The sequence below is a fragment of the Pristis pectinata genome, chromosome 4 (assembly GCF_009764475.1).
Source record: "Pristis pectinata isolate sPriPec2 chromosome 4, sPriPec2.1.pri, whole genome shotgun sequence".
NCBI classification, from domain to species: domain Eukaryota; kingdom Metazoa; phylum Chordata; class Chondrichthyes; order Rhinopristiformes; family Pristidae; genus Pristis; species Pristis pectinata.
Window position 1 is genome coordinate 32,642,881 of NC_067408.1, and position 14,970 is coordinate 32,657,850.

The 14,970-nt window shown below is 41.2% G+C and overlaps 1 protein-coding gene and 1 pseudogene across 1 annotated transcript in view; both read left to right on the forward strand.

Moving 5' to 3' along the window:
- Nucleotides 1-14,970, forward strand: part of ppp3ca (protein phosphatase 3, catalytic subunit, alpha isozyme) — a 314,158-nt gene that overhangs the window by 151,140 nt on the left and 148,048 nt on the right. Inside the window, 1 exon segment of the mRNA XM_052015048.1 lies at nt 6,773-6,973. Coding sequence (XP_051871008.1) covers nt 6,773-6,973 — 201 coding nt within the window.
- On the forward strand, nt 3,495-3,669 carry LOC127570093 (uncharacterized; annotated as a pseudogene).

A 14,970-nucleotide genomic window follows, 5' to 3' on the forward strand; every position in this document is an offset into this window, starting at 1 on the left:
CAAATTCAAAACTTTCTTTGAATCTTAGCAAATGAAGGCTACATTTTCCAGAACTTTTACAGCCTTTTCACCCCAGCACAAACAGATTTTCTAACAATATTTGTACATTCTATTCTTATGCTAAGAGAATATTACCTAACTTCCACGAAGGAGAGGCATGAGCCATCTATTGCATTCTGGAGAATTTGCAGTGTAAATTAAACTGTAATTTCTGTAATAAAAATGCTGGAATAAACTGCCTTCATGGTCAAGATTGCTTGATGCAAATCCAACTATATCAAGCTACAAAGGGGATATAAAAACAAAATGTTAAAACTTAGTTTGTTACTCAAGAGACAACGTTTAAAGTTCCTGAGGTTTCAAGCTTGAAAACAACAATTCCATCTACTGATGATGGCATTCTGTTTTCCTTTTTTTAACACCATTGGTTATCTTTGGTGCATTGTGTGCTCCTCCCTAATTACAATGGCACTGGGTACAGATGGGTTCTGTTGCAGAAGCCATCCTTAGAATTACAGATAGTTTGTTTAGTAGCCACAACCTGGTTACAATTATTGAGCACATTTGGAGCCCAAGAATCCTTGGAATGGGATATGGATCATACTCATCATACCTCTAATAATTTTCACCAAGTTCTCATTAAAATTCTTTTTCTTAGGCAGCCTCTCAGGATTGAGGATGACTTACTCTGATTTTGTGGGCACTCAGGTGACTAATGTGGCTAATGTAGGGACTGCAGTCTTTTCCATTAGTAAGGCGGGAGATATGTATTGGGCAGATGGCTGAGTGGTTTGTGAAGTAGTCATTCCTTTCATTTACATAAGGTTTCTGTGTGTTCTAGAAGCGTGGATTCGAGGTCCTCAGTGCATCTTTTTTGACTGGTCATGTGCCAGAGATTCCCAGGAGGTGATGGGAATATTACATTTTATAAAGGAGACCTAAAACACTTCCTCAAATCTTTTCTTGATAATATCTTCTTGTAACAGAGCCTGGAGTCTTTTACAGGAGACACGAGACTGCAACTGCTGGAATCTGTAGCAACGCACAAGATGCTGGAGGAACTTTGCAGGTCAGGCAACATCTATGGAGGGAAATGGACAGTCAACGTTTCGGGTCGAGACTCTTCATCTGGACTGAAAGATGGTGGGGCCATAGCCAGTATAAAAAAGTGGAAGGGAGGGGTGGAGCAAGGGCTAGCAAGATCCAGGTGAGGAGGCAGATGGAGGAGGGAAGAGTGGAAATAGCGACAGAAGCTGGGAGGTGATAGGTGGAGGCAACAGAGGACTGGAGATGATAGGAGAGGAAGGTGGAGCCTGGAATCAAGTGAGGGAGGTGGGGAGGGCATATAGGATCAGTGGAGGAGGGGAACCAGTGGCAAGAATGTGTGGGTGACGGGCAGATGGAGTGAGGGAAAGAAACAGGGTGATGGGTGGTGGGATGAGTGCAGAAAGAACTGGATAGATCAGGAGGAGAGGAGGGCACATTGGGAGCACCGGATGCAGGATAGAGGATTCGCATGAGAATGACTGTCTCACCTGGAAGGGCTGTATACGGCCCTGGATGGTGGTGAGAGAAGAGGTGTGGGGTCAGGTGTTATACCTCCTACAGTTACGGGGGAAGGTGCCTGGGGAGTGGGAGGGATGAATGGACCAGGGAGTTGCAGAGAGAGTGATCCCTGTGGAAAACAGAAAGTTGCAAGATTGAAAGAAATGTTGGGGTATTGATGCAGTCTTTGACACAGGTCTTCACTGAGATTATTGAAACAATCAACTACTGTTGCCTCTTAGTCCATTCCTCCTTGAAATATGCATTGAACAAATTAGAGTAGGCTGGATCTTGCTGACCTGATTCTCCCAGCCTGGAACTGGTTGCCTGCAGTTCCTCTGCCCCTACATTTACTTTATCAGGGCATTGATAACTGGTAGTCAACGTAGTCTGAGTGGTGACAGGGTCTGTAGTGTGGCATTAATGAGATCCTGGTCCTGAAATGTTGCCGAGTGCCTTGATAGTCAGCAAAATTGGGAGTGGGGCTTTGCCAACTATAAAAGATGTAATTTCAATGATTTTTAAATATCTCTGACAAACAGAGAATTTTAAAGTTATAACAATATTAAACTAAAAATGTACAGAAAAATGTTTGTTTTCAAATATAAATGACATCTAAAAATGCTTGTTGATAATTAAGAACATTGATGTAAAGCAAAATAATTCCCCTTTGCTCCCTATCCTTGATTCTCCATTGAAATTAATGGGATCTTGGATCTTGCACAGGATCTTGGAGGTGATTCTTCCATGTAATGCTGTTATTTGGTTGTGATAATCTTGGTGAATCCCCATCACTGGTTCCATAATATTTTTGTGTATCACTGACATAACTGCTCCTCTACTGTATATACTAATGTCAATTATTCAACATATCCACCATTTCATTGTCTTTTTCATTACAACAATGACTACACTTCAACAGAGCTTCATTGATTGACTTATCTTTCTGAAATAATGGAGTGGTACGCCCAACATTATAAACTGAAGGAATAATTGGTGAATCAAAAAGCTTTGGAAGGTTATTGACAGGATATCTGTTAAAACCACATCTAATTCCTTTGAATCATAGGATGGAAAATGTTTGGGTGTTTTTACTCTTTAGTGCAGTTCATTTTCTTCTCTGGTTGTTATTTATGTGGACTTCTAAAACACACCAGACGATAGAATGTAAGCTAAGTAGCAGCTTGTGGAATTGACATTGACAGGAGATTGGCTAAGTGGTGGGAGTTAGAGCATAGAGATAATGGACAATGTGCTCAAGCTGGCAGGATGTGAATGGTGAAATTCTAGCAGTTGGTGATGTAACCATTTATCGGATTTTTAAATTACTTAGATGATGAGATAGAAAGCTGGTGACACCATAATAGACAACATTGTAAGTGACGCAGATGGAGCCATGAAAATATAAAGGAATATTTAATACCGGAAGATATTGGGTAAAATGGACTTCAATATGGGCAAATGTGAAGCGATCCACTTTTGCTCTAGAGATTGCGTTGGCTAGCAGAAATGTTGTGAGCAGTTTCAAATTCAAACAAGCAGCTAAAAACCTTGGTAAAAGGAAACCAATGATGTGCGGTGACTGGCAGGATAACTGTCAGTACTAAACCCATTTCCTGGCAGATTGTAAAGCAGCTTGCTTCAACTCCTTTGCATGTTTGAAAGCCTGACTTCATCACCATTTGTAGAGGTCCTGTGCATGTATTCTTCCAAAATCAGGTAGGTTGATTTCAAATTATGGAACTGCATGTTTAACCTATTGATTTGGTGCATTTCTTATCAGGCATGACTTTTTAAATATATGGAGTACCTTCGCAAGTGGAATTTGATTTCATGCTCCGTGTTTATGTCTACCATTACAGGTGTTCATCCCCTTTTCGTTGTAGGATATAATCAGGATACTTCCAGTTGGATAGTGATGTAATTCAGGACTCTCTTCAATAATAATAATCGCTTCGCGGCCTTTTGGCTAAGACCAAGTGTAGTGTCGTTTTTATCAGTTTAATATCTGATATGACCCTTATCTTCTACCAGCATTTGAACAGACAAAGTCTTATTAGGAGGATCAGAATGGTGTTGTGCATCCTTGACAAATCTTTTAGAGCTTTTGAAAAGGTACCTAAAAGGGTAGATGAGGGTGGGGTAGTGGATGTTGTCTATTTGGACTTTAGCAAGGCCTTTGAAATTCTGTGGAATTCTCTGCCCAGGGAAGCAGTGGAGGCTACCTCATTAAACATATTTAAGACATAGATAGATTTTTGCATTGTAGGGAAATTAAGGGTTATGGGGGAAAAGCAGGTAGGTGGATCTGAGTCCACGGACAGATCAGCCATGATGTTATTGAATGGCATAAGAACTAGGAGCAGGAGTAGGCCATGTGGCTTGATGGGCCACATGGCCTACTCCTGCTCCTAGTTCTTATGAAAAGGTCCTATGTGGTAGGCTGGTCTGGAAGGTTAGATCCCATGGAATCCAGAGAGAACCAGTTAGGTGGATTCAAAATTGGCTCAGAGGTAGGAAGCAGAGGGTGGTGTTTGAAGGCTGTTTCTTGGAATGGAGGCCAGTGGCTAGTGGTGTGTTGCTGAGATCATTGTTGGAACCCTTGTTATTCATTATTTTTATAAATGATTTGGATGTGAATGCACAAAGCTTGATCAGTAAGTTTGTGGATGACACAGAATTAGAAGGTGTTGATAGTGAAGAAGGTTATTGTAGATTACAGGGGGATTTTGATCAGTTAGGGAAGTGGACTGAGGAGTGGCAAATGGATTTCAATACAGATAAGTGTGAGGTGATGCATTTTGGAAAGTCAAGCCAACGTAGGACTTATACTGTGAATGGTAGGGCACTAGGGAGTGTAATGGAACAGAGAGAACTAGGAGTACAAGTGCATAGTTTGTTGAAAGCAGCATCACAGGCAGACAGGGTGGTAAGAAAGGCGTTTAGCATACAGGCCTTCATCAGTCAGGGCATTGAGTATAGGAGTTGGAACATAATATTGCAATGGTATCAGTCATTGGTGAGGCTGCACTTGGAGTACCATGCACAGTTTTGGTCACCCTGTTATAGGAAAGATGTGGTTAAACTGGAAAGCATGCAGAAAAGATTTATGAGGATGTTGCCAGAACAAGAGGGCCGGAGTTGTAGGGAGAGGTTGGCCAGGCTAGGTCTATATTCCTTGGGACGTAGGAGAATGAGGGGTGACCTTATAGGAATGTTTAAAATTATGAGAGCCGTAGATAAGGTGCATGATAACAGTTTTTTTCCCCAGGGTAGGTGAGTCCAAAAGTAGGGGGCATAGGTTTAGGGTGAGAGGGGAAAGATTTAAAAGGGACATGAGGAGCAACTTTTTCACGCAGAGGATGATGAGTATTTGGAACCAGCTGTGGTTGAGGCAGGTACAATAGTGTCATTTAATAAGCACTTGGAAAGGTACATGGAGGAGTGGGACTTAGCAGGATGTGGGCCGAATGCAGGAAATTGGGACAAGCTGGGTGAACAACATGGTAAGCGTGGACTGGTTAGGCTGATGGGCCTGTATCCATGGTACATTGCTCTATGACTCTAATAATAACCTTTTCAAAAAAAAAATTCATCATCCTTGCAAAGCATTGCAAATCACTTTTCAAAATTTCTTGCAAATATTTAATGCAAATCCACTATGCATGTGGCGGAGTTCTCGCTGCAGGAGTTCTTTTGCTAACAGCTCACAAAGATCCACCTGCATGATTCGACGTGATCTCTAATGGCACTCTTGGCAAATATTTCATGCATAGCATTCTCTCCTTTTATGCTTTCTTTTAACTTTAGCCACAGTTTCTGTTGGTGATAGAAGTTCGAAAGGTTGAGACTACATTTTTCGTTCTATTTGCAACGTTCGGTATAAACGCTCTCAAATCCAACAGACAGTTTTGCCAGTGACCACAGGATGACAAGTCTGCAGTATTTACTGACCAGTTCAGGCTTTCCATGTTTTTCAGCAAAATTTAAAATTTCTTGGAGATAATTGTGCATACTTTTGGTTTTTTAGCCTATTACCATCTGCACTTGTACACAGTAATATCACACCGCTGATCAGCACATTCCTCAGACAAGTGGGATTGGTCATTAATCTTACTACCTGTTTTGACAGCCACCTGCAGCTTTCTGAAACCAAAATATAAATTCTGCATGGTTGACACATATTGCTAGAACAAATTTTTAATAAAGAAAAATAAAAAAAATACAACTTTTCCAAGTTTCTCTTTGGAAGATGTTTTCTCAGTTTAAAATAAAACAGAAAATACTGGAAATTTCCAGCTTTTACCATTTTTGTTTTAGATTTCCAGCATTGCAGTTTTTTTAAATTCTGGTTTTATCTGTTTATCAAGCCCTAGCTGCAATGCAAGGATACTTAAATATAAAGCAAAAAAAAGCATAAATAAGCAGGAAATGTGTGTTTTTTCTTTGAAAGGACTAGCAGCTGCTGGGAAAGTGTTGAAACTTTTTGTGGAGCAGGAATACTCTTTCTGGCTCCGCAAAACATCTTTGTAGCTGCCCAGCCTCTTTTTGTATCATGAATCTCCTTCTGAGGACATAACTATGGGACTACACTCTGTCCCATGAACTGAATTTGAATGAGGCCAGAGATTCAGTATCACAGATGACCAGTGAGTACATTTGGCTGGTCAGTGATGCAAGCGTTGAAGTCATTCCTATTGTGTGGGAAGTCATAAGTTCATCTGATTGTTCCAACACACTATGGAACAATAACCCTACACTATGCAACAATAACCCTGTGAATGGTCTTTGAAGTAGACATTGGTTGGGAAGTGGTTTGTTACAAAAGGTAGTGAGTAATCTCATCATATTTATTTGGAGTCAAGAATCAAAACACTAAAAGGTGGTAATCAACAGATAATTATATTATTTCAATCATTGTGACTCTCATCATGAAATTATATTGATTTTGGTGTGACCTAGAACTGTAGGAGTCGATAAAGAGAAACCTAAAGAAAGCCATTGAAAGAAATCGTGTTAGGAATTTATCAATTTATTATTTTATCTTTGAGAGCTCAGAGATTATGATGATTATCATGTGTAGCAGAAAGAAATTATCAATTTAGATATTTCTAACTGCAGTGGTGTGTAATATATATCTGTGTTTATCTCCACTCAGTAAATACTGCAATTTGGATGATAAGTAATCCAAAGTTTCTGTTTTTGTTTCTATTTTTTTCTGTTATAGCTGTTCCTTTCCCATTGAGTCATCGACTAACCATGAAGGAAGTATTTGATTGTGATGGCAAACCACGGGTTGATCTTTTGAAGGCTCATCTCACCAAGGAGGGAAGAGTAGAAGAAAATGTAGCACTTCGAATTATTAATGAAGGAGCTTCCATTCTTCGCCAAGAAAAAACAATGCTGGATATAGAAGCTCCTGTGACAGGTAGAAATACACTGATTTATCATTTTGAGATGTACATCTTTCTACCAAATAAAAAATGCTAATTGTAGTTGCAAATATTTTAAGAAATGAACTATGATTATACATTGCCATGTGTGGCCCTTATTAGAAATTAGCAGAGGCATCGAAAACCTCCTCGTATTGTGCCACTGGAGATAGGAGCTTTGGGGTGGTTGTGGACATGATTGTCTGGAGATTGGGGGCTTTGAAAGGGAGTGAGTTGGGACCTGTGCCACTGATTACAGTGACCCGGGAGTGGAGCAATGGCAGTTCCAAGGAAGTTCTAAGCGTTTGAGTTCTCATGAGTAAGAGAAGATTCAAAAAAGTTAAGATCACTCTTGTTCAAGAGGAAAGGTTAGGAGTCCTATATCACTGACAAGCATGCTCAGCTTACATAAATATTTCAATGCTTCAATGCAGGACTTTGCAAGAAAGTCAGAATTGCGCAAATGTAAAATCTGAGAGATATGGTTTGAATTCTGATATGAAAATGTAGCCTGATGCTGGTGCTAAGGTTGCTTCACTGATTAATTGCAAACTCACCTTGTACCTGATTACTAGTTAATTTTGTATTTGCATTTTATTCATTTCTTTTACATCATTTTTAACTCAGACTTAATGTCATTAAATGATTTATGGGAATGTAAACTCTGCATTGTGGTCTGCAAAAGAATATACAACTCTGGGTCACTTACAAAGGTTTAAACAATAATATGCTGAATAGGTGATCTGTTTTTCTGTGGTTTTTTAGAAATACATATTGGCCAGACATCATAGGGAAGTGCCTTGCTCCTCTTGGAATAATGTTGTAATATCTTTTATATTGACCTTACAGTGTAGACAATTGAACAAGTAATTGAAACAGCAAAAAACAGTAGAGGAAAGGCAGAAGGTCCTGCCTAGCAAGTTAAAATGTCAAATAAGCCTTGTGGTGATACGATTGGTTAAGTCTCTCTGAAACCAAGCAAAATAAATAGTAGAATGACTTAACATTAATGGAAATGCAGTTGCAGACTTTTGCAAGTACTTAAGCAGAACAGCCCAGAAAATGAGCTCTGTCATTAAACATGCACAAGTGGATCATTGCAGAGTACATTTTGATAGTAGGTCTGGTGCTCTTGTCCACTTGAAAGAAGCTATAAGGAAACTGAATCCAGGTCTGAGTCTGTATATTGGGGTTGGGGAAGTCGGGAGACAGGGTTGGCTATTGGGGGCCAGTCAGGGTCTGGGGAGTTGAGGAATGCCTGGGGGTAGATGGTGCTACCTGTAGATTGAAGCCTTTGGAAGAGAAGAGGGAGATGCACCTGGGTCACAAGGTCAGGTTTGTGGGATTTCTTGGGGAGAATTGGGGAATTTCTCCCTCCCATTTTAAACCTATGCCATCTAGTTTTAGACTCCTCTACCCTGGGAAAAAGACTTTGAATATCTACCCTATCTATACCACTCATAATGTTATAAACCTCAGCCTCCTATGTTCCAGTGAGAATAAACCCAACCTATCCAATCACCAGGCAACGTCCTGGTGAATCTCTAATACACTCTATCTAATGCTACCACATAGATAAGATATCATTTCTGATGGGCTTTTCACATCTGAAATAGACAGCTTCAGTAGGGCAAAGTGAGAACAGTCCCAAACAATGTGTCATCAGGATTTGTGCCGAGTAAGATAAGATATCTTTATTAACCACATGTACATTGAAACACACAGTGAAATGCGTCTTTTGCATAGAGTGTTCTGGGGGCAGCCCACAAGTGGCGCCATGCTTCTGGCGCCAACATAGCATGCCCACAACTTCCTAACCTGTACGTCTTTGGAATGTGGGAGGAAAACGGAGCACCCGGAGGAAACCCATGCAGATATGGGGAGAATGTACAAACTCCTTACAGACAGTGGCTGGAATTGAACCCGGGTCCCTGGCGCTGTAATAGCATTACGCTAACCGCTACACTATCGTGCCTCACATCCTTTCCGTAGTGTTTTTTTTCCCGTAATGTAGTACACAATACTCAGCCAAACCAACATTTTGTACAGACCAACCCTTATACTTGATGCCTTGGTCTATGAAGGCAAGCATACATAATGCCTTCTTCACTACCCTACACATCCATGTCACCACTTTCAGAGAACTATGAACTTGCACCCCAAGGTCTTTCTGTATATCAACACTCCTAATTCAATTTATGAAATTTTGCTTAATGGAATGTTTTCCAGGAACACTTCCCTTTTGTAAATCAAGGAATTTATGTGGTGATAAACGCCAGTTGTTGATGTGTATTCCACTTACTGTAGGTCTTCAGGAACATAAGAACAAAAGAAACAGGAGTAGGACAGTCAGTCCCTTGTGTTTCCTCTGCCATTCAATAAGATGATGGTTGGTCCAATCTTGACCTCAGCACTCGGTGCTGTGTTCAAGCACCACTTGCTCCCCATACCCCTTGACTTCCTTATAGTTTTAAATCTCTTATAATTTGGGCCATCCCCAAAAAGGGCATCTCTGCTTAAAATGTATGAAAATAGATGTGGTGTTATGGTTCTCCTGGAAACAGGAGTCCAGCAACAGGAGTCACGATCTCAAAATAAGAGGTTGGCCATTTAGGACCGAGATGAGAAAATTTCTTCACTCACTCAGATGATAAGGAATCTTTGGAATATTTTACTTCAGAGACCTGCAGAAGTTCAGCCTTCAGGTACATGAAAGACATAGATTGTTAGGTTTTTAACAATAAAGGCAATCAAGAGAAAAGGGGTTGGTACAGGAAAGTAGAGCTGAGGTGAAAGATTTTTAATGAATGGTGGAGCGCTCATGAGAGGCTAAATGGCCTACTCCTGCTTATGTTTCTATGTTCTTATGTTCAGTGATGTGCTGCAGGGATTAGTGCTGGGTCCACTGTTGCTTGTCATCTGCATTAACTATTTGGATGATATTGTTGCTGACATGGTTAGTAAGTTTGCAGATGACACCAAAATCGGTGGTGTAGTGGACTGTGAAGAGTGTTATTTAAGTTTACAAGGGGATCTAGACTATCTTGGGAAGTAGGCCAGAGAATGGCAAATGGAATTTAACTCAGACAAGTGCGATTCATTAAATCAGGGCAGGACTTGCACAGTAAATGGTAGAGCCCTGGAAAGTGTTGTAGAACAGATGAACCTAGTGGTACAGGTACATCATTCCCTGAAAGTGAGACGCAGATAGACCGGATGGTGAAGAAGGTGTTTGGCATGCTTGCCTTAATTGGTCAGGGCATTGAGTACAGGAGTTGGGACAACATGTTATAGTGGTACAAGACGATGGTGAGACCCCACTTGGAATACCGTGTGCAGTTCTGGTCACCTGGGTAAAAGAAGGATGTCATTAAGCTGGAAAGGGTACAGAAAAGATTCACGAGGATGTTACCGGGACTGGAGGGCTGGAGCTATAAGGAAATCCTGAAAAGGCTAAGACCTTTTTCTCTGGAGCATAGCTGGCTGAGGCGTGACCTTATAGAGATTTATAAATCATGAGGGGGCACAGATTAGGTGAATGGTCACAGTCTTTTTTTTCCATGGTAGGGGAGTCTAAAACTAGAGGGCATTGGTTTAAGATGAGAGGGGAAAGAGTTAAAAGGGACCTGAGGGGCAACTTCTTCACACAGAGGGCTGTGTTGTGGGTATATGGAATGAGCTGCCAGAGGAAGTGGTAGATGCGGGTACAATTACAGTATTGGTATTGGTTTTTTACTGTCACATGTACCAAGGTACAATGAAAACCTTTTGTTTTTGTGCCATCCAGGCAGATCATGCCATACAAAAGTACATTGAAGTAGTAAAAAGAAAAAAAACAGAATGCAGAATATAGTGTTGCAGCTACAGAGAAAGTGCAGCGCAGGTAAACAATTACAATGTTTAAAAGACATTTAGACACTGTAGGTAATGAAAGAAAAAGGTTTAGAGGGATATGGGCCAAATGTGGGGAAATGGGACTAGCTCAAGTAAACAACTTGGTCAGCATGGATGAGTTGGGTCGAAGGGTCTGTTTCCATGCTGTATAGCTCTATGATCTAATATGAGGTCGTAGAAGTCCCTCACACTACTATCATGCTACTCTTTTCTTCAGCCTGGTTGCCATCCTTGATATTCTTTTAGCCACCTTCCTAAATGATGCCCATAGTTCCTTTAACAGCTGCAGGTTTAATTTTCTGAATTCCGCTTCTTCAATTTACCATTTAATTCAATGGTGAAAAAATAAGATATCTTTATTAGTCACATGTACATTGAAACACACTGTGAAATACATATTTTGCTTAGAATGTTCTGGGGGCAGCCTGCAAGTGTTGCCACGCTTCTGGCGCCAACGTAGCATGCCCACAACTTCTGAACCCATATGTCTTTGGAATGTGGGAGGAAACAAGAGCACCTGGAGGAAACCCACACAGACATGGGGGAGAACGTACAAACTCCTTACAGACAGCAGCCGGAATTGAACCCAGGTCGCTGGCGCTGTAGTAGCATTATGCTAACCGCTACACTACCGTGCCTACCCTATGGTGTGTGCCCAGGTTTTCCGAGTGGATTAAACATTTCCTTCTTTGTTCACTGTGAGGTAGTTTTCTCTTGGATGTATTGACAACCAAGAAATGTTGGTGAAGGACAACTGTTGTTAATTATGTTCCACTTTCAAAAAAAGCGCAGAGCTGCTCTCACTCTGGCACCGTGACTGAAGTGCAGTGGAAATCATATTCATGCATGAACATGGCAAGTTTCCACTCTTCCTGTGATAAAGTTATGGCTACAAAGTGGGAACAACTCCAAACATAAACTCCAGAATCAGAGTCAGAATCAGATTTATTATCACTGACTTATGTGACGTGAAATTTGTTGTTTTGCGGTAGCAGTACAGTGCAAAGACATAAAATTATTATAAATTACAAAAATAAATAAAATTACACAAAATACAAAAATATTGCAAAGAAAATGGAATAACAAGATAGTGTGCATGGAGCATGCAGAAATTTGATGGCAGAGGGGAGGAAGATGTTTCTGAATCATTTAGTTTGGGTCTTCAGGCTCCTTTACCTCCTCCACAATGGTAGTAGTGAGAAGAGGGCATGTTCCAGATGGTGAGGGTCCATAGTGATGGATGCCGCCTTCTTGAGGCACCACCTCTTGAAGACGTCCTTAATGGTGGGGAGGGTTGTGCCCATGATGGAGCTGGTTGAGTCGACAACCCTCTGCAGCCTCTTGCAATCCTATGCATTGGAGACTCCATACCACGCTGTAATGCAACCAGTCAGAGTGCTCTCCACCGTACATCTACAGAAATTTGCAAGAGTCTTTGATGACATACCAAATCTCCTCAAACTTCGAATGAAGTAGAGCTGCTGATGTGCCTTCTTCATGATTGCATCAATGTGTTGGGCCCAGGATAGATCCTCTGAGATGTTGACGCCCTGAAACTTGAAGCTGCTCACCCTTTCCACCTCTGTCCCCTCAATGAGGACTTGTGTGTGTTCTCCTGACTTCCCTTTCCTGAAGTCCACAATCAATTCCTTGGTCTCGCTGATGTTGAGTGCGAGGTTGTTGTTGCGACACCACTCAACCTGCTGATCAATCTCACTCCAGTACGCCTCTTTGATGCCATCTGAGATTCTACCAACAACAGTGGTGTCATCTGTGAATTTATAGATGGTGTTTGAGCTGTGCTTAGCCACACAGTCATGAGTGTAGAGAGAATGAAGCAGTGGGCTAAGCACTCATCCTTGAGGTGCGCCTGTGTTGATTGTAAGCAAGGAGGAGATGTTATTACTGATCTGCACTGACTGTGGTCTCCCGATAAGGAAGTCGAGGATCCAGTTGCAGAGGGAGGTACAGAGGCCCAGATTTTGAAGTGTGGTTATTAGTACTGAGGGGATGATGGTGTTGAATGCCAAGCTATAAGCAATAAACAGCAGGCTGACATAGGTTTTGCGGCTGTCTTGGTGCTTCATAGCAGAGTGTAGAGCCAGTGAGATCTGCTGTAGACCTGTTGTGGCAGTAGGTGAATTGCAGCGAGTCAAGGTCCTTGCTCGGGCAGGAGTTAATTCTAGCCATAACCAACCTCTTGAAGCACTTCATCACAGTAGATGTGAGTGCTACCAGACGATAGTCGTTGAGGCAGCTTCCCCTGCTCTTCTTCGGCACTGGTATGATTACTGCCCTTTTGAAGTAGGTGGCAACCTCAGACTGCAGTAGCGAGAGGTTGAAGATGTCCTTGAACTCTCCAGCCAGTTGGTCGACGCAGTTTTTAGTACCCAGCCAAGTACACTGTGTTCTAACGTTGGTCTCCAAGACAGAGATCACAGGGTCACCAGATGCTGTGTGGATTTGCACAGCGTGTACTGTTATTCTCCCTTTCAAAGGGTTGAACTAGTTGGGTAGTGAATCATCACTACTATTTATGCTGTTAGGTTTCGCTTTATAGGAAGTAATGGCATGAAAATCCTGTCACAGCTGTCGTGCATCAGATTGTGTCTCTAGCTTCACCATTGCTATTTCTTTACAAAGCACAACCCTCCCCACCATCGAGGAGACCTTCAGGAGGAGGTGCCTCAAGAAGGCGGCATCCATCATTAAGGACCCTCACCATCCGGGACATGCCCTCTTCTCGTTACTAACATTAGGTAGGAGGTATAAGAGCCTGAAGATCCATAACTCAACAATTCAGGAACAGATTCTTCCCCTCTACCATCAGATTTCTGAATGATCCATGAACCTATGAACACTACCTCATTATTCCCTTTTTTTTGCACTAGTTATTTATTTTTGTAATTTATATTTATGTCTTGCACTGTACTGCTGCTGCAAAACAACACATTTCATGTCATATTGTAAGTAATAATAAATCTGATTCCGATTCTAAAATGATGCATGAGATTTATATGTACATTTAGTTTTGAAGGTAATCTGTATGTTTATAACATACTTTTGGGGATTCAAATTCTTATTTAGAATGCTTGTATTTTGCTTTTATTGCTGGTATCTGGAGGTCTGAGGGGGGTGATTTCCTGTTGGAAGCTGGTGAACTATCTGTAATTATGAAAAGCCTTTGATTTCTGACAAACTCTGATCAGTGTCAGGAATGCCCTCTGCTGGAGATACAGAGTAGTCAAATTTCATGCCTACCAGCCCAAAAGCAACTGAAAATAACTATGGATGTAGTGTGACAGATTAGGTTACTATTGGTGAATGTCCCTTTAAGACATAGCACAGTAGTGTGTGTGTGTGGCATGATGATGACAACAACAGGACATAATGACATTTTGGAGCAGTCAGTCAGAGTCAGAAGAAGGAGAGAGAGAGAGGGAGAGAGTTTATTGTATTGTATTGATTGTATCAATGGATGAAAAACAATAACTGTGTCTGTCACGACAATCCATGTGTGGATTTTTGGAATAATCCAGTGGAGTCCACTTTGTCGTTAACCTGTAGAAAGAAGCAGGTATTTGTGTGGACGGCCATGTCTCGAGTGCCTTTCAGGGTGGCAGATACTTCGGAACTAAGCAGTGGAGTAGTCGCTGCTGAGTAGACACTGAGGTGTCGTATGGGTTCCCTCGTGGAACATTTGGATTTCGTAATGTCTCTATTTTCTCTCTATGTTTCGTCTTCAGTCAACGGTGGTTGTTGAAGAAACCTTTGCTCACATTTTACCTTACGGCTTGCTGAACTGAACTTTGAGAACTATTCCTGGACTTGGAGTTTGGGAATTTGCCACAAACACACTTCGAGTTTAGTTTTTGGGGTTAATGTTTAAGATCTAACATTTTTACTTTTATTTTTCTTATTATCATAAGTAGTTATTAATAAAATAGTTTTTTAACACTTATACATGACTCAGTGTGTTTCTTTTGTTGCTGGTACGTGACAGTAGTGACACAGAATATCAGGACCCAAACTGCAGTTGCCATTTCTGTTCCATAACATTTAACATTAAAGGCAACCAGTTTTTCACATTTGGATTAAT